At 42.8% G+C, this 26915-nt stretch overlaps 1 protein-coding gene across 2 annotated transcripts in view; it reads right to left on the bottom strand.

Moving 5' to 3' along the window:
- LOC105017160 (zinc finger protein 385A) overlaps positions 1–26915 on the bottom strand; it is a 77259-nt gene that overhangs the window by 49570 nt on the left and 774 nt on the right. The window contains exon 1 of one of the 2 annotated variants that reach the window (XM_029113684.2): positions 1920–2429. The exons of the other annotated variant lie outside the window; for it this stretch is intronic. Within the exon in view, the coding sequence (XP_028969517.2) occupies positions 1920–1929 (10 nt within the window). The 5' untranslated portion in view covers positions 1930–2429. Of the gene's footprint in view, positions 1–1919; positions 2430–26915 lie in introns of those variants that run through there. 2 annotated transcript variants of the gene reach the window in all.

Genomic DNA, 26915 nt, shown 5'->3' with positions numbered 1-26915 from the left:
TCTATCTGCTGTTCTCTCTTCTTCCCCTCTCCCCCTATCTGCTGTTCTCTCTTCTCCCCCTCTCCGGCTATCTGCTGTTCTCTCTTCTCCCCCTCTCCCGCTATCTGCTGTTCTCTCTTCTCCCCCTCTCCCGCTATCTGCTGTTCTCTCTTCTCCCCCCCTCTCTCTGCTGTTCTCTCTTCTCCCCCTCTCTATCTGCTGTTCTCTCTCCTACCCCTCTCCCTCTTATCCTGTCTCTCTCCTCCCCCTCTCCCTCCCACGTGTCCCAAATCTTTTCTCATCCCATCTCTCTTTCTTTCTCTCTCTATTTTATGTACTTTTTCTGTTATTCTCGTTCTTTCTCTGCTTCTCTCCCCACACAGCACTTTTGGTCTTTCATCGTCAGCATAATGAACTGTCATTACTGTGACCATGACGACTATTTCAGACTGCTGGCTGTAGGTTCTTTGCAGAGGGAAATGATACATTCAGTATATCCACAGCCATACTATACACCTTAACATTATTCAGATCATGTCAGAAACCATCTTTCTGATGAGGCTGGAGGTGGCTGTTTCCCAACACAACACGGGTGAAGCCTTCATGATGTAGTCAAGGTCAGTTAGAGATCAAAGTGAAATATATGGCTCTGGGGAAATACACACACATTACATAAACACATACACACATACAGACACTTTCAAGCATGAACCCCCCCCCCCCCACACACACACACACACACACACTCACACACACACACACACACACACAGGAGAGAGCCAACTCAGTGGGCAGGACAACGTATTGCATTTTACATACATTCCAATCACAAGCCCATCTGAGTGTGTCCAATTATGTCCAATTATTCACCCTCTAACTTCAGATGGTTATGCCAAAGAAGGGAAATACAGAATCATTACACAACCACAAGGACACACACACCATGTTGGCAGGAAGGACATCAAGCTGTATTGTGTTCCGGGCTCATTGGACACCAGGGTCAATAATGTATTCATCCACTCCAAGCCTCACTAACCTCAGTGAAAAGAAAGTGGGTGAGCTTGTGTGCGTGTATGTGTGTGCGTGTTTGTGCGTGTGTGTGTGCGTGTGTGTGCGCCCTGAATGTGTAGAACAAACAAGGGCCTCACATTCATATGTTATAGATTGACTGCTGCGTTAGCTCATTCAATGATCTGACATTACAACAAGATATGTGTGTGTATGTGTGTCTCTTTGTTCATGTCTGTGTGTGTGTGTGTGTCTTTGTTCATGTCTGTGTGTGTGTGTGTGTCTTTGTTCATGTCTGTGTGTGCATTTGCACACATAATACAAGCAAAGCACTGTGTTTATAGGTGAGCTAGAAGAAGATTGAGTGAGATAGGATTTATTCATTTAACTGTTAGTGTGTGTATGTGTGTGTGTTTGTGCGTGTATGCATGTATGAGTGTGAACAGCTACTGAAATTGCGCAAGCGTGCGTTAAGCAATGTGGGTCTGAGAGTGTGAGAGTTATTTAACAGAAACTGTCGTCCTCCCAGTCCTCCTGAAGCTCTGAATTGTCCCATACAGCCCACTGTAGACACCTCAGAAGGAGATCACAACAACAGAACAGTACGCAGCATGAAACAACACAGCCACACTTAAAGGAGCTTATTTGGATGACAGGACATATTGCAATGCTCATAAGAGCCTGTTCATCCCTTATAAATTCACCTTGTTCTGATTAGCCAATATCCTACTTGTCAGATATATCTATATAAATATATCTGATTTACCTTTTATTTTCAAAGTCATATTTGTGTGTACAGTACAGGTAGCCTACTTGTCAAGCTAAAGAGTATTCTTAGTAAATGAAACCTGAAACCTTCTCCCGGTAGAAATATTTCGAATGATAGATTACAACACAAGGACTTTATGAACAGGGGTTTATGTGCCACTTACCCAGAAGCATCCTGTAGTACCCTTCCACTCTCCTCCAGTCAATTCCAGTTTAGATGCTCTGCTTAAGGTGTCTCTCTCCCGCTGTGACGTTTGTCCTCTTCCTCCCAAATGACAGCTAGTAGTTTCTCCTAACTTATGTTTCACATCAACCAAGGAAGGATTAACTTTAGAATGATGGAGGAATCCTCAACGGTCGGCGCTCCTCCGACGGTCTGCCTGTGCTCTTCAGGTGAAGGTCTTTCGAAGCAGGGGCTGGTTGTTGCAGCTATATGGCTTTGCTGTTGAATGCCACTGAAAGGTGAGTCTACAGGAACACGACAGACATCCAGACCTCAGCAGAAACCACCACAGTGTTCTCCAGTGAAGTGTTCCTTGCAGTGTATCCTCTGTGCTGCATTCACTCCAGCAGAAGCAACACCAGAGAAATTCACTCTGACAAACCCTCTCCTCAGTAGAGAAACCTCTGCACTACAGCACGCCTCTGAAACCCTGTCAGCCTCCCTCTCTCTCTCTCTCTCTCCCAGTTTTTTAGGGTTGGGTATAACTTAAAGGCACCTTACATTCCTGCGCTCTGATTGGTGGAGAGCTGGGCAAATCAGAGCATCCGATATGTAGCGCTTTCTGGGGGTGTTAGAATCAGAAGGCAGACGTTAGCCGGAGTGATAATGCCACTTTTGCTTTTTATCTGCCGTTATCTCTGTCTCCCTCTCCCTCATGTCTTCCCTCATTTGCCTGTCTCTACTCGTCAGTGGGTCCCCCTCCCCTCTCTCTGTCTCTCTCTCTTTCCCTTCCATGTTTGAGAGTGTGTGTGTGTGCATTTGTGTTTATATACTGTGTGTGTGTTTGCCTATACATACTATACATTTCCCCAGAGCCACATATTTCACTTTGATCTCTAACTGACCTTGACTACATCATGAAGGCTCCACCCGTGTTGTGTTGGGAAACAGCCACCTCCAGCCTCATCAGAAAGATGGTTTCTGACTTGATCTGAATGGTGGATGTGTGGTGATATATGGAATGTATAATTTCCCTCTGCAAAGACACTTGCAGCCAGCAGTCTGAAGTTATTACAGTCTAGGTAAGAGTAAGGAGAGAGACCAGGGCAATGAGAGGGAGAGAGAAAGAGAGAGAGTGATTGTGATTCAGAGCTGTCAGTGTTGGTATGTCATCATCCATGGAATTAAATTATAACATCAAATCAACATCCACCTTTAGTTTTTACTTACACACAAAGTTAACATGTTTTAAACACATCCATCATCTTTCACATTATTTCTCATCGTCTTTCATCTTCTCCTTCATTCACCGCGCTGTCCCTGTATGTCGTTCCTTTTTCTCTCTCTCTCTTTCTGTGTGTGTGTGAGTTTCCAGTTTGGGGAAGCAGATCTTCATGTGTGTATGTTTCTCAAGTCTGGCAGTGAGATAAGGTCAGTGATGTTCCCTTAGGTTATAGTACACATTGAATGTTTAGAAACAGGCAGGGTTTTAGCTGTAGACAAGTAGAATGTGTAGAATGTGTAGTTTACGACTCAATCTGCAGGATGTGTAGTACTGTCTTCTGTAGTACTGTATTCTTTAATATTACATTCTGTAGTACTGTATTCTTCAGTACTGTATAATGTATTACTATATACTGTAGTACTGTGTTCAGTAGTACTGTATACTGTAGTACTGAACACAGAACTAATTTTAAGCATGTTGTAAACTTCCATCAATGTGTTGAGAATTACTGTGTACTGTGGGTATTAGTCTAAACTGTTGACATTAGTTTGAATTGTTGCTATTAATGTTTGCTCTTTTGCTGATAATACATTGCGTATTAGTGTGAACGATTGATATTGGGGTGTACTGTTGATATTAGTATTTACTGTTGGTATTAGACTGTTGATATTAGTGTGTACTGTTGGTATTAGACTGTTGATATTAATATTTATTGTTGGTATTAGACTGTTGATATTGGTATTTACTGTTGGTATTAGACTGTTGATATTAGTGTGTACTGTTGGTATTAGACTGTTCATATTAGTGTGTACTGTTGATATTAGACTGTTCATATTAGTGTCTACTGTTGGTATTAGACTGTTGATATTAGTGTGTACCGTTGGTATTTGACTGTTGATATTAGTGTGTACCGTTGGTATTAGACTGTTGATATTAGTGTGTACCGTTGGTATTAGACTGTTGATATTAAAATTTACTGTTGGTATTAGACTGTTGATATTAGTATGTACTGTTGGTATTAGACTGTTGATATTAGTGTGTACTGTTGGTATTAGACTGTTCATATTAGTGTGTACTGTTGGTATTAGACTGTTGATATTAGTGTGTACTGTTGATATTAGACTGTTCATATTAGTGTGTACTGTTGGTATTAGACTGTTCATATTAGTGTGTACTGTTGATAATAGACTGTTCATATTAGTGTGTACCATTGGTATTAGACTGTTGATATTAATATTTACTGTTGGTATTAGACTGTTGATATTAGTATGTACTGTTGGTATTAGACTGTTGATATTAGTGTGTACTGTTGGTATTAGACTGTTCATATTAGTGTGTACTGTTGGTATTAGACTGTTGATATTAGTGTGTACTGTTGATATTAGACTGTTGATATTAGTATGTACTGTTGGTATTAGACTGTTGATATTAGTGTGTACTGTTGGTATTAGACTGTTCATATTAGTGTGTACTGTTGGTATTAGACTGTTGATATTAGTGTGTACTGTTGATATTAGACTGTTCATATTAGTGTGTACTGTTGGTATTAGACTGTTCATATTAGTGTGTACTGTTGATATTAGACTGTTGATATTAGTGTGTACTGTTGGTATTAGACTGTTCATATTAGTGTGTACCGTTGGTATTAGACTGTTGATATTAGTGTGTACTGTTGATATTAGACTGTTGATATTAGTATTTACTGTTGGTATTAGACTATTGATATTAGTGTGTACTGTTGGTATTAGACTGTTCATATTAGTGTGTACTGTTGGTATTAGACTGTTGATATTAGTATTTACTGTTGGTATTAGACTGTTGATATTAGTGTGTACTGTTGGTATTAGACTGTTGATATTAGTATTTACTGTTGGTATTAGACTGTTGATATTAGTGTGTACTGTTGGTATTAGACTGTTCATATTAGTGTGTACTGTTGGTATTAGACTGTTGATATTAGTGTGTACTGTTGGTATTAGACTGTTGATATTAGTATTTACTGTTGGTATTAGACTGTTGATATTAGTGTGTACTGTTGATATTAGACTGTTGATATTAGTATTTACTGTTGGTATTAGACTGTTCATATTAGTGTGTACTGTTGATATTAGACTGTTCATATTAGTGTGTACTGTTGGTATTAGACTGTTCATATTAGTGTGTACTGTTGATAATAGACTGTTGATATTAGTGTGTACTGTTGGTATTAGACTGTTGATATTAGTGTGTACTGTTGATATTAGACTGTTGATATTAGTATGTACTGTTGGTATTAGACTGTTGATATTAGTGTGTACTGTTGGTATTAGACTGTTCATATGAATGTATATCTGCTGACAAGACAGGTAGTCATGCTGAGTGTACATACAGTAGATCTGTGTGGACAGACCACTGGAAAATGAGGTAGGGAGATGAGATGTGGAGTGACAGCTTGAAAGACTGTAGATGGGGGGAGGCTGGGCATGCAGATTGACATGAATGATAACTGAAAGGAATAAGGTGGAAGGAGGGACAACAGAGTGTCATGGCAGGAAGATGTGAACAGTGTGGTTACACAGAGGTGTTGGTAGAACACACAAATGGGAAAATCACAAAAACGATTTTCTCTCTATAATGACCCTTTGCTAATGGGAAATCCAGACCACAATGTGTGGCCTTCATAAGCACTTTAATACAGGCGCATGCAACATGTTGATTTAATCGTACCCAAAGATAGCACGCCCCGGCAGCTACTCTGGTTTAGAGGGGACCATCCTTCAGTCAGACCTCCCCAAAAAGCACCAGTGAAATTTGTTTTTGTAGTCATGCAAAGGGACAGGGTCTCTATTTATAGTGTAGGATTGGTTAGTGTGTGTGTGTGTGTGTGTGTGTGTGTTTGTGTGAGTGTGTGAGTTTGTGTCGGAGTGTGTGTGTGCGTGTGTGTATTGGGGCTCTATGTTTCCTCATTAGTAGATTCAGTCTTAATAATGCAGGTAGGTCTGTTGTTGTGGCCAATGGCCCAGGTGCTAATGGGGCTGTCTCTGGGCACAGGGCAGACACTGCACAACCTTAATGGATGTCACCAGGAGAGCCTGAAACCAGAACTCTAGGCTCAAATGACACATCAAGCAGGGACAGGGTGCTGTGTTTGTGTGTCTAAGTGTGTGCCTGTCTGTCTCTGTGGGTGTTTATGTGGTATCAAATAAGTTTCATGAACAGAATGGGGAGAAGAGGTGAAGTCAAGGAGTTTATTGGTAAAGGAATAAATGGATAATAAAATATACGGTTCTGATGTCTTGAAATACAGAGCCTGAAAGTTTAAACATATGTCTTTTATTTCATATAATGTAGAGCTCTCTAGTAAAGAATTCCTTAGTAAACCTTAAAACATACTGTACTATGTAATTGATGGCCCCTGTAATTAATATGGTCACCTACGTAGTGTCAGCTTCTACTTCCTCTACTCTCCTTGTACCGTCAGTCCCCTATTACTTTATTCCTCTTTCCAGTTTTACTGCCTCTACTCTCCTTGTACCGTCACTCCCCTATTACTTTATTCCTCTCTCCAGTTTTACTGCCTCTACTCTCCTTATACCATCACTCCCCTATTACTTTATTCCTCTTTCCAGTTTTACTGCCTCTACACTCCTTGTACCGTCACTCCCCTATTACTTTATTCCTCTCTCCCCTATTACTTTATTCCTCTCTCCAGTTTTACTGCCTCTACTCTCCTTGTACCATCACTCCCCTATTACTTTATTCCTCTCTCCAGTTGTACTGTCTCTACTCTCCTTATACCGTCACTCCAATCTAACCTTATTCCTCTTTGCAGTTGATGTGGTAAAAACCATAACCACGTTGTCAAGCTTGTTAAGATCTAATTTTAACCCTGATCGTTAACACTACATTCAAAAGAACCATAGCAAACCTTAGTCAAGACATTATCTGTCAACTAAAGACCTTTCACAGTAACTAGCACTTATGCCATGACAGAACCAATGTGAACCAATTAGAGCCAATGTGAACCAATGTGAGCCAGACTGAAGTAGACTAATGAAAGTCAAAGTTAGCGATTCCTTTGAACTATGAACACTAGTCTGTCTGAGCCACTACAAGTTCCATAATTGTCTTGGGGTTATCCCACCCAGTAATCAGCATAACTCAAGTATGGTGCCACACACACACACACACAAGAATTTCTATCTTTGTTTGGAAACAAAAAGTTATTTCCCTAAGCCCTAGTCCTAAACCTCTAAAACTCTGAACATACCCCTGACAACATTAACACTAAACCTTAACCTAACCCTAACTCAGCAGCAACCTTAAACCTAACCAATAATCCCTAGCCAAAATTTTAACAAAAGCCCTAATTGTAAAGTTGATCCTAAATCCCTAAGCCAGAAATAACCTTTTTCTTTGAGGGGACCAAAAAAAGTGAGTTCTTCACACCACATCATTGCATAATCATTTCACAGGCGAGCAATAACGAATGGTTAGCTGTAGAGTTCATTGTCCAAGGGTTAGCTCTAAACACGTGTGTGTAAGGAACAGGACAAATTTAAACATTCCATGATACCTCCTGTGGTATGTTTAGACTCGTGTCAAGCCCTTTTTGTTGCCATGGCGCCCCCAACCCATTTCCTGGGTTATAATAAGAGTCAGAGAGACATGTGGTGAAGACCTGAAGTCACTGTATGTAAATACAGACACAGATGGCTAAACATATCTGCTCACTGTCCACACACAGTAAATAACAGCACAGAACATAATTTGTACATGACATATCCACACAGTGCCTCATGGGAGGGGCTTGGTCTGCTACCAAACAATGGACATACTGGTTAACCTGTCCTTCAGCACTATACTGTACAAATGAAATCAATCCAGAGATTCACATTCCCAGTGGTTTACACTTAGTAAGTGACACATAGTAGGACACATAGTATATTTAATTGAAATGCTTGGCCATACATCTGATACCCGGCTATAAAGACTTGAAGCTCATGAGGCAAAATTCTATCTTTTGCATGATACGACTGATCATGCAAAAAAAAACGGTATTTTATTTAAGTATAGTGATCAAATGAAGCCATTTATTATCACACAGTTGTTTGGCTCCTTTTTTAATCATAATGTTAACAGAAATCTCCCAAATGTCCCTGAGCAAAAAAAAAACAGACACACAAGGTGACACACGCAGGTGAAAATGGCAATTAAGGGGACATTTCCCACACCTGTGGCTTTTTGAAATTGCAATTAGTGTCTGTGTATAAATAGTCAATTCGTTTTTTAAGCTCTCACATGGATGCACTGAGCAAACTAAATACTGGGCCATGGGGGGCAGAAAATAACTGTCAAAAGACCTGCGTAACAAGGTTATGGAACTTTATAAAGATGAAAAGGATGTGAAAAGATAACCAAAGCCTGGCAAATGCCAGCCAGTCCAGTTAAATCACTTATTAAAAAGTGGAAAATTCAGGGCTCTCTTGATTCCAAGCCAAGGTCAGGTAGACCAAGAAAGATTTCAGACAAAACTGCCAGAAGAATTATTTGAGATACAAAGAAAAACCCACAAGTAACCTCAGGAGAAATACAGACTGCTCTGGAAAAAGATGGTGTTGTTTCAAGAAGCACAATACGATGATACTTGAAAAAATTTTGGTGCATGGTCGAGTTGCCAGAAAGAAGCCTTTACTGCACAAATGCCACAAAAAAGCCTGGTTACAAAATGCCCGATAACACCTCACTGATGTGTGAGCTCTAAAGGCACGTGGAATCTTGTGAAAATTTATAGCAAGATAAATGCAGTATGTTATCAGAAAATATTATCAGACTCTTGGACTTACCAGCACGACAATGACCCTAACCACAAGTTCAAGTTGACCCTCCAGTGGTTACAGCAGAAAAAGGTGAAGGTACTGGAGTGGCCATCACAGTCTCCTGACCTTAATATCATCGAGCCACTCTGGGGAGATCTCAAACGTGCAGTTCATGCAAGACGACCAAAGACTTTGCATGACCTGGAGGCATTTTGTCATGTCGAATAGGCAGCTATACCACCTGCAAGAATTTGGGGCCTCATATACAAATATTACAAAAGACTGCACACTCATTGATGCTAAAGGGGGCAATACAAAGAAATAAGAAATAAGGGTATGCAGACTTTTGAACTGGAGTCAGTTCATTTTTTTCATTGTTGCCATGAATATGTTGCTTATTGATACCACTTAGGCACCATTTGACACTTAACCATAATTGTTCTTGACAAGAGCGCCTGCTAATGACTAAAATGTGGACTTTGGGTTCAGATGTTTTCTGAAAATCGGCAAGAACTTTACTGTCCTAGCTTCAAGGAAAGCTGCTTTCATAATTTTGTTGTAAGAACAGATTGAGTTTCGGACATCAACTGAGTTACTAAGTCATTGGATGCACTGTCTTGTTATACAGGTAAAAACCCACCCCCAGGAACCCTTTAAATATGTAGACTGGCTTTAGCATCACTGCATAAAAAAAAACATTGTTTCAAATGTTTTGATACTACGTGTATTTTTTATACCACAACAATATTTGCAGAAATGAAGCACCCCCCTACTGGATTTCCTACTTCTCTTGAAATGTTGAAGTTACAAACACCAAAGAAAGTTTGGCATGTTACAGATGGACTCAGTTTGCTAAACAAAAAATGACCAATGCTATTTATACCTGCAAAATGACTGGCCAAAAAGATTAGCAAATATTCTGCATAAAATATACATCACAGATAAGCTATATTTTTATTTTCCTAGCTACATGTGGAATATATTGGATATATAATGAGTATACATAATTATTTGCACTCATTTTCAGTACTTTGTGCAAGGTACTTTGTGCCCTCCCCTTGCTAGGATAATGTCGCTGAACCTTGGAGTCATTTGTATGATAAAACCATTGGCTTTCAATTACATCAAATCTGGAGACTGAGATGGCGATTGCAAAATGTTGATTTTGTAGTCAATAAACAATTTCTTTGAGGATTATGAATGCTAATTAGCAAACTCCTCATGTTCACATTTGTCTCTTTATTGATCCACACCAGTAGTCTATTTGAAGTCAATATGAAAATGCATGAGCAGAAAAAAGTGCCATAACTACTGTAATATATAAATATAAAATTCTGCAGCTGAGCTGGCATGAAATTGCACTGACTCGGGGCAGAACAAGATGCTGCATCATTCATTACTAAAAAAATTGTCTGACCCACTAAAATAAATGTAACTATAGTAGCTAGCTAATTAGCTAACTAGCAAGCTTGTTGAAGGAAATTTGTATTTAGCTTTGGTCCTAGTTGGTTAGACTATTTTCTGTTTAACCTAAATTTGCTGGACAATTGAATGTACATGATTAAACATCCAAAATATCACTCAATGGGCGTGTTTCACAATGCACCTTAGCCTAGGGATAAGTGCCTCTTAAGTCCCAGAGTCCGCCTGCTCCTGTCAACGTGCTGATACACCTCCCTTCCAGTGAAAACACTGGGCATCGGGACATGGTGCTCTATGCAACAGAGCAGTCAGGATCGCACTAGAGTAGCCTAGCAGTAATGAAAGAAGGTACTGCTGCACGTTTACTAAATATACAATACAAAATGTAATTTTATAATCTTGCATTAGCAGCAGCCATTTATTATAATTTAGATATGTCTAATATCGTTTACTAATGTAATGCAATTGTCAATATTATTGGTAAAGTCCGCAAGCTAGCTAATTTGCAGAAGAAGAAGCTTGCCACCAACGCCATGTAATGCTTGTCCTGATGGCTAGCTAGCAAATGGGCATTGAACAATGTTGATATAGCTTGCTATGGACAATTAAATGTTTTATTGCAATAACGTCATCTCTTTACACCAGTCTCTCTCCAGTCTCAACTTAACATTATTTGACAATACTTATTTTACATCATTCCCTACTAACCTTATTACTCCCACTCAAGTAATCATTCTTTAAAACTTTTCTTAAATCGACTCCCAGATTTATAACACAATCCCTCTCCAAACCTAATGAGCAAAAGCAATTAACAACAATAATATAAAAAATCGGATTTTCTTTATATTTGAAAGGTTCTCTACGTTAACTTACTTAAGATCTACCCATATCTGAATGTGCTCCTCCTTATAATATTATTAACCTTATATAATGTATTATTTAAATAGTAATTTGTTAAATTTATATTTTACCCCATATAATTTTTCCTTTGAAAATATAAACAATTCACACAATCCATCGCAGGCTTTTATTTTGAAGGCAAAACACAAAAACCAGACTTTAATTTGGAAGGCAAATTACGAAAACTGGAGGTCTTATTGCTTCTGCCGAATGTCTAACGTTGCCTGTATGACGCTAATCCACTGTGGCTATAGAGTTGTGAAAGTTAACTATAGCTTCTTACCTTGAGTTGTCGCTCAGATGATGGCTACCTTTAAATGAATGTGACAGACACTGACAGGTCATCACAAACGTGCGCATACAGACACAGCCAGTTACTTTTCTCTGGCCTCACTAGCTAGTTTGATACTCTGAACGTGCAGGAAGTTGATGCTCTGCTCTGATGCTCGTACGACAGTTAACTGTGCGCAATTCATTGAATCTTTTTATGCTCTGCTCTTTCTTTTTGTTCTGCTGGCGGGCTGTCTCTGGACATTTTATTTAGCTTCTCCAGTGTTGGAGTTAGCTGTTGTTGTTGTTCTTCGCTGCTTGACTTAGCACAATCTTTTAACTCTGGGCTGTGTTGTGTCTAACGATGTTTGATCAAAGTGCTTGTGTTAAATTAGTTTTTTTCCGTTTCTCCTGACAATTTAGCAGAGTTTGCACTCTACTTGTGTCATTGCTGACATCCGTCTTCCCGCTCTACCAATCTGAGTTATATATTCTATACTTCGTCCAGAGGCGACACAACCATCCAGTTTCACTTAATGTTTCCATGACGTGGTATCGTCCCGTGGTTTTGGCATATTTCTATGAGTACGAGTACAAGTACATGAGCCCAGTATCGGCGCATCCCTAGTGCATGAACCGCACGTTTGAGATCTGCAAGTATGCAAACTTATGAGCACACCTGTATAATATTTAGGGAACTCCCAACACTCATTGAGATTTTAAACACTCGAAAGACTCGTACCAAATTTTGAGCACATAATCACATCAAAGTGTAGGACATGATATTAGCAAGACATTACACTGTCGATTTACAGTAGTTGGATTTGTATAAATAAAGTGGACATTACCAACAATAGAATGATATGCCCCCTCCAAGAACTGCCACCTTAACGTGGTGGAGGGGTTTGAGTACCCGAGTGACCCTAGGAGCTATGTTGTCTGGGGCTATATGCCCCTGGTAGGGTCTCCCAAGGCAAACAGGTCTTAGGCGACGGGTCAGACTAAGAGCGGTTCAAACCCCCCTTAATGAAGAACAACATAATGAGTACCGTGACGTCGCCCGGTATGGCGCAGCCGGGGCCCCACCCTGGAGCCAGGCCCGGGGTTGGGGCTCGTATGCGAGCGCCTGGTGGCCGGGCCTTCCCCCATGGGGCCCGGCCGGGCTCAGCCCGAACGGGTGACGTGGGGCCGCCCTCCCGTGGGCTCACCACCCACAGGAGGGACCATAAGGGGCCGGTGCGAAGAGGATCGGGCGGCAGTCGAAGGCAGGGGCCTAGACAACCCGATCTCTGGACACAGAAACTAGCTCTAGGGACGTGGAATGTCACCTCGCTGGCGGGGAAGGAGCCTGAGCTAGTGCGTGAGGTTGAGAGGTTCCGATTAGAGGTAGTCGGGATCACCTCTACGCACGGCTTGGGCTCTGGAACCACACTCCTTGAGAGAGGATGGACTCTTCACCACTCTGGAGTTGCCCATGGTGAGAGGCGGCGGGCTGGTGTGGGTTTGCTTATAGCTCCCCAGCTCTGCCGCCATGTGTTGGAGTTTACCCCGGTGAACGAGAGGGTCGTTTCCCTGCGCCTACGGGTCGGGGATAGGTCTCTCACTGTTGTTTGTGCCTACGGGCCGAACGGCAGTGCAGAGTACCCGACCTTCTTGGAGTCTCTGGGAGGGGTGCTGGAAAGTGCTCCGACTGGGGACTCTATTGTTCTACTGGGGGACTTCAACGCCCACGTGGGCAACGACAGTGACACCTGGAGGGGCGTGATTGGGAGGAACGGCCCCCCTGATCTGAACCCGAGTGGTGTTCAGTTATTGGACTTCTGTGCTAGTCACAGTTTGTCCATAACGAACACCATGTTCAAGCATAAGGGTGTCCATCAGTGCACGTGGCACCAGGACACCCTAGGCCGCAGGTCGATGATCGACTTTGTTGTCGTCTCATCTGACCTGCGGCCGTATGTCTTGGACACTCGGGTGAAGAGAGGGGCGGAGCTGTCAACTGATCACCACCTGGTGGTGAGTTGGATCCGATGGCGGGGGAGAAAGCTGGACAGACTCGGCAGGCCCAAGCGAACTGTAAGGGTCTGCTGGGAACGTCTGGCCGAGTCTCCTGTCAGAGAGATCTTTAACTCCCACCTCCGGCAGAGCTTCGACTGGATCCCGAGGGAGGTTGGAGATATTGAGTCCGAGTGGACCATGTTCTCCACCGCCATTGTCGAAGCGGCCGCTCGGAGCTGTGGCCGTAAGGTCTCCGGTGCCTGTCGAGGCGGCAATCCCCGAACCCGGTGGTGGACACCGGAAGTAAGGGATGCCGTCAAGCTGAAGAAGGAGTCCTATCAGGCCTGGTTGGCTTGTGGGACTCCTGACGCAGCTGACGGGTACCGACAGGCCAAGCGGGCTGCAGCCCGGGTGGTTGTGGAGGCAAAAACTCGGGCCTGGGAGGAGTTCGGTGAGGCCATGGAGAAGGACTATCGGCTGGCCTCGAAGAGATTCTGGCAAACCATCCGGCGCCTCAGGAGAGGGAAACAGTGCCCTACCAACGCTGTTTACAGTAGAGGTGGGCAGCTGTTGACCTCAACTGAGGATGTCGTCGGGCGGTGGAAGGAATACTTCGAGGATCTCCTCAATCCCGCTGTCACTTCTTCCATTGAGGAAGCAGAGGATGAGGGCTCAGAGGTGGACTCGTCCATCACCCGGGCTGAAGTCACTGAGGTGGTCAAGAAACTCCTCGGTGGCAAGGCACCGGGGGTGGATGAGATCCGCCCTGAGTACCTCAAGTCTCTGGATGTTGTGGGGCTGTCTTGGTTGACACGCCTGTGCAACATCGCGTGGCGGTCGGGGACAGTGCCTCTGGGATGGCAGACCGGTGTGGTGGTCCCTCTTTTTAAGAAGGGGGACCGGAGGGTGTGTTCCAACTATAGGGGGATCACACTTCTCAGCCTCCCCGGGAAAGTCTATGCCAGGGTACTGGAGAGGAGAATACGGCCGATAGTAGAACCTCGGATTCAGGAGGAACAGTGTGGTTTTCGTCCGGGCCGTGGAACACTGGACCAGCTCTATACCCTCTACGGGGTGTTGGAGGGTTCATGGGAGTTTGCCCAACCAATCCACATGTGTTTTGTGGATTTGGAGAAGGCATTCGACTGTGTCCCTTGCGGCATCTTGTGGAGGGTGCTTGGGGAATATGGGGTCCTGGGTCCTTTGCTAAGGGCTGTCAGGTCCCTGTACAACCGAAGCAGGAGCTTGGTCCGCATTGCCGGCAGTAAGTCAGACTTGTTCCCAGTGCATGTTGGACTCCGGCAGGGGTGCCCTTTGTCACCGGTTCTGTTCGTAATTTTTATGGACAGAATTTCTAGGCGCAGCCAGGGGCCGGAGGGTGTCAGGTTTGGGGACCACACAATTTCGTCTCTGCTTTTTGCAGATGATGTTGTCGTGTTGGCCCCTTCTAACCAGGACCTTCAGCATGCGCTGGGACGGTTTGCAGCCGAGTGTGAAGCGGTGGGGATGAAAATCAGTACCTCCAAATCCGAGGCCATGGTCCTCAGTCGGAAAAGGGTGGCTTGCCCGCTTCAGGTTGGTGGAGAGTGCCTGCCTCAAGTGGAGGAGTTTAAGTATCTAGGGGTCTTGTTCACGAGTGAGGGAAGGATGGAACGGGAGATTGACAGACGGATCGGTGCAGCTTCTGCAGTAATGCAGTCGATGTATCGGTCTGTCGTGGTGAAGAAAGAGCTGAGCCGCAAGGCGAAGCTCTCGATTTACCAGTCAATCTACGTTCCTACTCTCACCTATGGTCATGAGCTTTGGGTCATGACCGAAAGGACAAGATCCCGGATACAGGCGGCCGAAATGAGCTTTCTCCGCAGGGTGGCCGGGCGATCCCTTAGAGATAGGGTGAGAAGCTCGGTCACCCGGGAGGAGCTCAGAGTAGAGCCGCTGCTCCTCCACATCGAGAGGGGTCAGCTGAGGTGGCTTGGGCATCTGTTTCGGATGCCTCCGGAACGCCTTCCTGGGAAGGTGTTCCGGTCCCGTCCCACCGGGAGGAGACCCCGGGGAAGACCTAGGACTCGCTGGAGGGACTATGTCTCCCGGCTGGCCTGGGAACGCCTCGGTGTCCCCCCGGAAGAGCTAGAGGAAGTGTCTGGGGAGAGGGAAGTCTGGGCATCCCTGCTTAGACTGCTGCCCCCGCGACCCGGCCCCGGATAAGCGGAAGAAGATGACATGATGACAGAATGATATGCAAACCTTGAATTTCAACTCGCCACCCTCCTCCCACCCCATGTAAAGTTTTCTAGAAACGCCACTGCTTACAGCCCTGTGGAAAATCATGATATGAACCAATAATGCAATTAACCTGACAAGATAGGAAGTGAAAGGAATTAATTGAATACATTTTGTTAATCTTAAGTTGTTCTCAAAAGATTTTGAGCAGAATACTATATATGATAATTCGTAATTTTTTTGGGCAAAATTAAACCCAAAGTAGAGGGTTTAAATCCTGCTGTCTTTTACTCTTTACCTCCTGATTCTAATTTGTCTAAAAAGTGAATATAAAAGTACAATCCCACAAAAACTGTGTCCATGGCCTCTTGTCGGCAATTCATGTTTAGGCTATGAATGGTCAGCATTTGACCATGTGATTTTATAAGAGACTCTTCTTGTTTTTATGCTGCCTCTTATGCACAGAAATCCCAAAAATAGTTTTCAGAAAACTCTAAAAACATGCACCAATATTCAGATTGAAGAACCATTCTGTTAAAAAGGACTATTTATAACACAGAAGATTGGGGTTTCCATTAAAATACCCCCCAAACACCAGACCTCAGACCTGGGGGAGCTACCTTTCATGGTTTCAATACACAATTACATGTTTTCGGCCTGCGTATTTTTACACTGTTGTTATTATGAAGGCTTGCCTAACTTTGGTCTGTCTGTTAAGGATATGTTTCTCTTTGGACTACAAGGAGGTCTATCTGAAACAGTGGGTTCCCTCTTATCCTTCTCCTCCTCCTTCTCTTTGCCTGTGTCCCTTTCTCATTGTGCTGGTGAATGTGGAGCCTGCCAGAGACACTGCACACGGCCGGCCAGCACAATGGGAGTCAGTCATAAGGGCTCGGATATGTAACATCAAATATCTACATTTCGGAAGTCACGCACACACAGGCGTGGACAGACTCCGTGGCACACCTGCATTCACACACACGGACCCAGACACACACGGACCCAGACACACACGGACCCAGACACACTCGGACCCAGACACACACGGACCCAGACACACACGGACCCAGACACACACGGACCCAGACACACTCGGACCCAGACACACACGGACCCAGACACACACGGACCCAGACACACACGGACCCAGACACACACGGACCCAGACACACACGGGCCCAGACACCCACGGACCCAGACACCCACGGACCCAGACACACACGGACCCAGACACACTCGGACCCAGACACCCACGGACCCAGACACACACGGACCCAGACACACACGGACCCAGACACACACGGGCCCAGACACCCACGGACCCAGACACCCACGGACCCAGACACACACGGACCCAGACACACTCGGACCCAGACACACACGGACCCAGACACACACGGACCCAGACACACACGGACCCAGACACACACGGGCCCAGACACCCACGGACCCAGACACACACTACTGCATCAGATCACAGAGCATCTTCTGCCTGAGGAAAGCCCTGTTGCAGATATCAGGCACCCTGTTCACAGAAATTGTTCACTCTTATATCTTTATTATATAAACTTGTACCTATGATTGTGACCCTATAGCCACTGTAAATAATTTCAAATGAACTGATATTCACATGTCCATACTGTCACATTTGCTGTTGTTTGGACCATCTTCCTGTAATACAAACAGCACCTTGCTTAGAGTAATTATTGTGGTAAATGTAGTTTTAACTAATGCCATGCCAATATTGTGGTGAATGTAGTTTTAACTAATGCCATGCCAATATTGTGGTGAATGTAGGATTGAAGTTACTTCAGGATATAGTCAGAACAACAAACATTACGGCAATCTTACTACAATATTCATAAACATTACCTTGTTTAAAATTATTTGTAGCTTAACCAAGGCTGTGGTCATTTAAGTATTTTAAACTGCTTGCTTGAGATTGGATTTGACAAACATTTTAGGGGACATATTTGTTTTGCATAAAACTTCATTAAGATGTTGTAAATGTATTGTAACACTAGAATGTGTCCTAATTGTTTGTCAACTGTAAATGATGGCAATGTTATGGTAAACAAATGGTCATGCATTGTGACATATTGAATACAATGTATCCAAGCCTTTCACAAATTAATGATTTACAACATTGAAGACTCCTTACCTGAGCCCCACATTGGCAGCTCCTCTTCTCCAGTACTTCAAAAGCGTACAGCTTTTTGAAAACAATTTTTTTCTAAACAAACCAGTGTGAATGAAGGGGCAATATATGTCCTCTGGTGCACAACGGGTTGACAGAGAACAGGTGAATACAAGCAGATCCGTTAGAATCACATGTTACTTTAGGGGAACACGTGAATCGAAATACTACAGAGAGCCAAGCGAATAAACCCAGGGTGAGAGAATGTGACTAAGAGATATGTGGGAGAGACGTACAGTGTACACAAGCACATGCCCGCGGTAGAGGAGAGATCAAACTACAAGATCCTTCATGCTCTCTCTTTCACTCTCTGTGTCACAGTCTTAACGTCACACTCGATTTCTCTCCAGCTGTCTCTCTCTGTAAAGTACTCGCTCACATTTTATTTCCCTCTTCTCTATTACTGTTTCACCTCCACTTTTTTACCCTCACGGCTTCTTTTCTGTTACTGGACGCTTTCGACTCTCTCTCCCTCAACCCCTCGTTGCTTCTCCACCCCGGAGAGAGAATGGAACAAATGCACAAGATTCCAGCAGCTAATTCTGCCTCTTAAGACAGGCAACATAATATGTGAGGACAACTGTGTGGGGGGGGGTTGGAGCAGCCGGGGGCGTGGGGGTGGGGGCTGAGGTAAAGACGATTGGCAGATGAAAGCATAACAGAGAGAGGAGTGTTTGTTTTGTTTGACTCAGAGATCAACTCACATGCTAGGTTCGGCCTTCCCAACTATCTCCTGTGTCAGCACCACATTAGATGGAATTAATGGCCATTGCTCCATCGGGACTTCATCATAACTGGGCTTTACACAGATCTTTGTCAGTGTAATTCATTAAAATCTTTTTTTAACCCTGTTTTCTAAATGGTAGGGGCCTTGTGTAAAATAAAGAAAAACAGAACGCAAAAATGTGCGAATCATTTAAACTCTATATTCAATAGAAAATAGTACTAAGACAACATATCAAATGTTGAATCTGAGAAATGTTATTGTTTCTTGGAAAATATATGCCCAATTTGAATTTGATGCCAGCAACACGTTTCAAAAAAGCTGGGATAGGGGCAACAAAAGACTAGGAAAGTTGGTGGAATGTCTTACAACTAATTAGGTTAATTGGCAAAAGGTCAGTAACATGATTGGGTATTAAAAGAGCATCCCAGAGAGGTTAAAATAGGGAGGGGTTCACCACTCTGAAAGTCTGCACAGGCAAATAGTGCAACGATTTAAGAATTATATTTACAGAAATCTCTGTATGCAAGGGATTACTACAGTTCCATCGATCTGTTTTGACCTTCATTTCTCCTCGGGAAACTTGTCACCTAGGTTTACCAACTTCCCCAGGTAATTGCCACTACATCAGACTGAAGAAGACCAGGGACACGTAGCTTCAAGACACACATTCACAATTTGATCTGCTCATCATTTGCTCAATTCCTTTTTTGCACTCTGTTTGAGCCCTAGTTAGGTGCATTTATCTGAAGGGTAGAGCTGCTGGAACGTAACACGACCACCTGCTGTTTGATATTCGATTGATACACTGATATAGAGGCCAACACCAGGCTCTTGATCCCTGACAAGTTAACTCCTGCTACTGCACCAACAGTAGTTGTACAGGAAGTTTAGATCAGATGTCATGAAATGTGCTTGCAGGGTGTCATATAAGAGAGGTGAGGGGGACGGAGGGGGAGGGGGGAGGGAGGGGGAGGAGGGGGGCGGGCAGGGAGGCAGTGAGATTGACGCATGGTGCAATGTCGTGTAAATGTCAATCTAATTCTGATGTGCTAAATGACATTCTTAGAAGGCATCTCCAATGTGTTTCACCCTGCCAGTGAAAAGACATGGATGGACTGGCATTAGATAACCCAGTATTGAATACCTCTGTATTATTTATTACATCTCATAATAGCTCGGGAGACAGAGCTTTTTACTCCAAGACTAGGATTAGCGTGTGTCTCAAAATGAGACTGAGATTTGACACGTGTGGATGGATGTAACTATAATTAGTTATTTAGTTGCCTGTGGGAGTTCAGCTGTATACACTGCTGCATTACTTCATGTACTGTGCATTCCAGCATTATCTAGAAGATATTGATGGAAGTAGTTAAAGCCGTCATTCGTCGGCCCTGTTAGGCTTGACAGGGCCTCATGGTGTGAATACTGAGCAGGAACATGTACACTTCTATCCATGTGTTCAGGCCAGCCAGACAGCCGTCCTCTGCAAACTTTTTTCTGACCTTTGAACTCACACATGCATTCGGCTATAGTACGTAAATAAATCACACACACATATGCGCAGATGCTCTCTCTCTCTCACTCTCTCGCTCTGTCTCTCTCTCCTTGTAAAATCTCTTGAATAACAAGCCTACTAAGTCAAATCCCGCTATCTGAAAGTTTCCTAAATGTATCTAAAAGGCTTGTCAGCAACAAAGCCAATACAATCAGCTTATTTTATTTTAATAACCCCCAACATGCCTTCTCTGACCTCCAGCTACTCCTTAATATTAAAAACAATGTGTGCTTGAAATCTCCAAGAGGGTTTTTTGGCTGTTCTCCAAGGAGAACCCTTTCTGGTTTATGCAGGAAGTATTTTTGGTTCCAAGTAGAACCCTTTGGAGTCCCATGAAGAATCCTCAGTGAAAAGGGTGTGAGGCTCTAATTGGATCCATATTCATAGTCTTATTACCCAAAGGGCCACACATTAAATGTGTGAAGACATCATTAACCCAGATGAATCCATTAGGGTAACCAGATGGGCATACACAAAGGAATTGTGCAACAGACAGAATAACTAACCACAAATTTGGAATTTCCTCATTGCGAAAATAAGATTTTCCTAATTTCACTGGTAGTAATCGGCCATCTGCGTTTCCTGGTTATAGGTAATAAAAAAGATATCTGTCTTTGAAAGGTCTCTTGATAAATAGTGTAAGCTTGGTTTTAAAATGTCAATATTCCTGAGAATAAAGACCAAACCACAATATCCTCAATTTCATATCCATTTTGAATCATGAGAAGCAGTCATTTGTTTGGGATCTCAGAAAATAAAAAGCTACCTAGTGAGCTCCCAGATCTTTAAAAACTAGTCCCAAAGCCGACTTTCACAAGTCTGAAAAGGGCTCCCATTAAGCTGTAGTCTTTACTAAGCCAGATAAATGTAGTCAACCTGACTATCCTGCAATGTTGTGGCCAATAGGAACATTTTGAGTCCAATAGTTGTAGTGACCAAGGATAACCAGACCCACCCACCACTAGTGTGACTGTGCAATCAGCAAAACACTAAGGCCTCAATGACTGCTACAAAACATGACTTTGTTTTAGATCAGATAACAGTCTCAAGCAAACAATGACATAATTGAAACTTTCCCATTATGAAATGTCAATTATTCCGCTTTGGTGCATATTTATGCATAATAATTAAATAACTAAAAACAGCACAAATAGTGTTTTACGTGGATTTCCCCTTTAATGGTTGTGAAGTTGGATCTTATTTACCAGGGTAAACCCCACCAGAATTCCATCCTTCGGCTGTATAAAATATGCATACCGTCAGAAATATGACAAAAACTGTGTGCATATAAAGGGAACCATATAAACATTCACAAATTACTTTTCACAAAAAATACAGAAATGACTGTTTCAAATGGATAGAACACACAGACAGACACGCAGGCAAACACAAAGGTCCCTCTGGCCACCATTGATGGAGGGTTAGGGGACAGTAAGGAAGGGCAAGAAACTGCAACAGTAAGCACATTTCCTTGTATAAGAGCATTAGTATTGAGTTACAGGGGCACACACTCACTACTTATCCCTGTCCTTCCTCTCCCAGGCATCCATTCTACCCCACACAGCTTGCTTTCCCGCGGCCTCTCTCTAAAACGTTTACAAGTGCAGTGGTTGATATAAAATTGGGCAACTCAGTGAAGGACGTCTTAGCTCTCCTCGACTCTGATCTATATTTGTGCCTTAACACATGTCTTTCATATGTATCCACAAGCCACACATTGATATCAACATACCAGCATCCTGCAGCTTAGGCTGCTGTAACGCCCTCTCCCTTTGTTCTCTTTCACATTTTTCTTTGAAGATGTATTTGGTGTGATTTTTTTCATCGACCTTTTTCATGTCCAACCACAGTAATTAATAATATATTATTTTCATGATAGCACAGGTCTCTACGTAGATTTCTCATAGAACTGATTCCCTAGCTAGCTTCATTAACCAAATTATTCCATACGAGAAAGTCACTCCCCCACTGCACCTACATGCAGATGGTTTGTCTGTTCCCCCACTACAGTACGGTGGTGGTCTTGTTTCTAACGGATGAGATTTGTCCCTCTGTCCCCTCTCTCCCTGCATCCACTGTTTTCACTACTCGTGGTCACAGGAGATCAACTTTAAAAGTGGTTGTTAACATGAATCTTTGTATCACTCTGCATTATTCTTCCATATTTTGTCCTGCTGTCTGGATGATCAATGTGTTTTTTTTATTATCGTAATAATTTAACAGACAAAAGAAAGGTGCATTCCTCATGTCCTGCCATCCAATACACGTAACATTATAGGTGTTTAATAAATCATTATTATATATTCCAATAATGTTATCTGTGCAGTTGTCCTAATTTCATCATCAACCTGAGTTATGACATTGAAGTGAATATGATGCCATCCAAGGGTTACAAATATCAGTTTCACCTCACCAGTAACACCATCAATTTTAGCCGACTGTGGCCACCTAGTGGCCAGACAAAAAAAACAGCCTCTTCTCTAGTCCATGCATAAATAGGACTGTAGGACTGCATTGTCACACTAGGGGGCACTGTGGCTCTATTCTTGTATCTATTCTTGTATATATATATATTATAATGTATATGAATACATTTTCATACTTCTTCTATACAGGCCCCTGTGGGAATAGATCCCATAACCCAACAGAGCACCACTAATTTCAATGGTATGATATTCTGTAGTACTGTATAATGTACCACTGTATTCTCTTGTACTATATTCTCTAGTACTGTATCTGTCTTGGTGTATCTGTGTACTGTATGTGTTTTGGTCTCAGTGTGTCTGTGTGTGTTGGTCTCGATGTGTCTATGTGTGTGTCTATCTCGGTGTGTGTGTGTGTGTCTATCTGTCTTAGTGCGTCTGTGTGTGTGTGTGTCTGTCTGTCTTAGTGCGTCTGTGTGTGTGTGTGTGTGTCTAAGTGCGTGTGTCTGTCTTGGTGTGTGTGTGTCTATCTGTCTTGGTGCATCTGCGTGTGTGTTTGTCTTTCTCAGTGTGTCTGTGTGTGTAAATGCGTGTGTCTGTCTTGGTGTGTGTGTGTCTATCTGTCTTGGTGCGTCTGTGTGTGTGTGTGTGTGTCTGTCTGTCTTAGTGCGTCTGTGTGTGTGTGTGTCTATCTGTCTTGGTGCGTCTGTGTGTGTGTGTGTCTGTCTTTCTCGCTGTGTGTGTGTGTGTGTGTGTGTAAATGCGTGTGTCTGTCTTGGTGTGTGTGTGTCTATCTGTCTTGGTGCGTCTGTGTGTGTGTGTGTGTGTCTGTCTGTCTTAGTGCGTCTGTGTGTGTGTGTGTGTGTCTAAGTGCGTGTGTCTGTCTTGGTGTGTGTGTGTCTATCTGTCTTGGTGCATCTGCGTGTGTGTTTGTCTTTCTCAGTGTGTCTGTGTTTGTAAGTGCATGTGTCTGTCTTGGTGTGTGTGTGTATTTGTGTGTGTATCTTTCTCAGTGTGTGTGTTTGTGTCTGTATGTCTTTCTCGGTGTATGTGTGTGTCTGGGTGTGTATGTGTGTGTCTGGGTGTGTATGGGGCTTTAATAAGCTATTTAAATGACCCAACGTGTATACCACCACGTATGCAACCGTGTATACGTCTATACGAGTATGCAACCGTGTATACGTCTATACGAGTATGCAACCGTGTATACGTCTATACGAGTATGCAACCGTGTATACGTCTATACGAGTATGCAACCGTGTATACGTCTATACGAGTATGCAACCGTGTATACGTCTATACGAGTATGCAACCGTGTATACGTCTATACGAGTATGCAACCGTGTATACGTGTATTCACCCATGTACACGCGTTCCTATACCGGTATACGCGACGCCTCCGTATACACGTTCAGTCATCTACCCAGACAACTGAACGCACGTGTATACGCGTGTAGATATTATTCTATACAGCAGAGGGCGCAGTAGCCTGGGATCTCTACGAACAGGAAGTTGTTAAACACCTCCGACGAAGAGATGAAGAATGGGTTCATTTTTCTACAGGTGAGTGAAGGTAGTCATTCATCTAGCGAAAACCACCAGGCATGTTGACTGGAGGTCTTTGGTTACATGCAATATAGCTAGTTACCATTGGGTTTTGTTGCCTCGGTTTGCTAGTGACATTGTCATAATTCTTTTCACTCTCGAACATTTAATCAATGTGGCCATAAACCATCATCCGTTGACTATAGCCTGTAGCTACGTCCTCCCTTCCTGAACCAAAGTTCATGTCCATTGTTCAATCAAGCTTGTTGTTGCTTAATGTTATATAGCCCTAACCGCAAAATATTTTTTAGGCTCATAATTTTTTAGTTAACAATTAATTTTATTACTGTCTTTGCTGTGCTGCTTTCTCTGTATATGTTTTAATGCAAGCGAGACTGGGTGGCCAGTTAAAACCACAGACAACGAATTCAAATCCCAGACATTAATATGTTTTTCATCTTTTTAATTTCAATTTTGCGTCTCTCTTTCAGGTTTCACAGAAAAGTGCTACTCCTATAATGTGTAGCCTATAAATGTTCTTTTTCATTTTTCTACACTGGTTATTATTCAATCCATGTTGAGTATAATAAAACAGTAGAGATCCCCGGGCTACTGCGCCCTCTGCTGTACAGAATAATATCTACACGCGTAATATCTACACACTTGCGTTCAGTGGCCTGGGTAGGTGGTCTATCACAGTAGACTGAACGTGTATATGGACGCGTCGCGTATACGGGTATAGGAACGCGTATAGATGAGTGCATGCACGTATACACGGTCGCATACGCGGTAATATACACGTTGGGTCATTTAAATAGCTTATTAAAGTTCCTTTTCACCTGCCATAGTGGGTGTGTGGGTGTGTCTGGTTGGGAATTGCCATGTTATTGCACATTGAGTAAGTAGGTGACATGTGGTTCAGTGTAGTCCATGACAGGGGATGGGGAGTTTCTTTCCTCTGTCAGGATTACTGTGTTAATGCAACGATTTGGAGACTGAGCTCTGATCAGCTGCTTAATACAGCTTCATCCCTCCCAACAACACACACACACACACACACGCGCGCGCGCACGTACATGCAATGCATGTAGCTTTATAATTGTAGATAATCCTCAGGTTGTGGGGTAGTTTCCCAGCATGCTGGAGCCTTGGGTTCAGACGTATCATATCATTAAATAAACAACAACTGACAGATGTTGTCAGCTAATATTTCACACAACCTCTGAACACAATGGCCCTGTTCCATCTGTTGGCCCTGGACCTTCTGAACCACTCACCGCTTCGTTTGCACCTTGTCACATAAGGATCAGTCTTTCTCAAGTTCATGCCATATTGCCATAAAGCAAGTGGAAAATTATATAAAATAAATAAAACCAGCAAAATAAAAACAATCAGAAATGCAAAGTAGAAATTACACAAAAGGCATTTTGAGAGTTAAGTTATTAGATGTGTGCCGTGTAGTAAATACATCCAGATAGCATTGAGTAAGTGTGACAACCTTTCCAATTACGAAATGTCAATAATACCACTTTGGTGCATATTTATGTATAATAATTAAATAACTAAAAACTGCCCAGATAGTGTTTTATGTGGATTTTCCCTTTAATGGTAATGAAGTTGGCTCTTATTCACCAGGGTAAACCCCTCCCACCAGAATTCCACCCTTCGGCTGTATAAAATGTGCATACCAACAAAAATATGACGAAAACTGTGCGTATAAAGGGGACCACATAAACATTCACAAAATATTTGTCACAAAAAATACAGAAATTACTGTTTCAAATGGATATAACACACACGCACACACACACACACACACACACACACACAAACAATACAGCATCATCGTATTGATAAAGTATGACAAAGGAAAACCAATAATTAGATGAATACTGGTCAGGTTCACAGTGCTAGTGCTCCAGGGGTTACCCTTTTTACCCGGGTCACAAACCCGTCCGCAGTGACTGCACACTGAGGTATTTCACAAGACAGACGCAGAAATTCAGCAGGGTTGAATTTGATTTCAGAATATTTGTGAGTCTGCACGATATGAGGGAAATACATGCCTCAAATGCGGTCATATATTTGGCAGGAGGTTTGGAAGGGTTGATCAGTTTTTCTCACTCAATCACCAGGTTCCCTATAGTGGAGGTCTCTTTTGCTAGCAAGGCCATGATCACTGAGACTGTGCTCAAGGCTGTACATATTCAAGTTGTTTTCTCTGATTTGTGGTCAGTCACATTGGTAAGGTATTCTTCCCCTTTGTACACTCTGTTTAGTTTAAGGTAGCATTCCAGTTTTCCTCTGGTTTTCTTTAATTATTTTTTTTTAATTCTTGCCAGAGGACCAAAAATATTTGTTGGGTCCGAATTCAGCTATGCATACATTATTCGTTTTTTTGCTTTGTACTCTGCATTTTTCATTCTGTGTGCAATCTCAATTTGGTGTTCATCCTGTTCTGACAATTCTTGGTAAATGGACCCCAGACCTAATAACAATCACAGGTCAATGGGTTCTATACATTCTCTCTCTGCCTCTCTCTTTCTCTTTTTCTCTGTCTCTTACTCTTTCACACTATCTGTCTTACTCTCTCTTTCATTCTCACTCATTCTCTCTCGCTCATTCTTTCTCTCTGTCTCACACTTTCTCTTTACTCTTACTCTCTTAGACTATATCTTTCTGTCCCCCCATCTGGTCAGATCAACCTGGTCTGTGTT

Source organism: Esox lucius, chromosome 17 (genome assembly GCF_011004845.1).
Source record: "Esox lucius isolate fEsoLuc1 chromosome 17, fEsoLuc1.pri, whole genome shotgun sequence".
Classification (NCBI taxonomy): Eukaryota; Metazoa; Chordata; class Actinopteri; order Esociformes; family Esocidae; genus Esox; species Esox lucius.
Note: the sequence above shows the minus strand (reverse complement) of the source record. Positions and strands in the feature narration are given on the sequence as shown.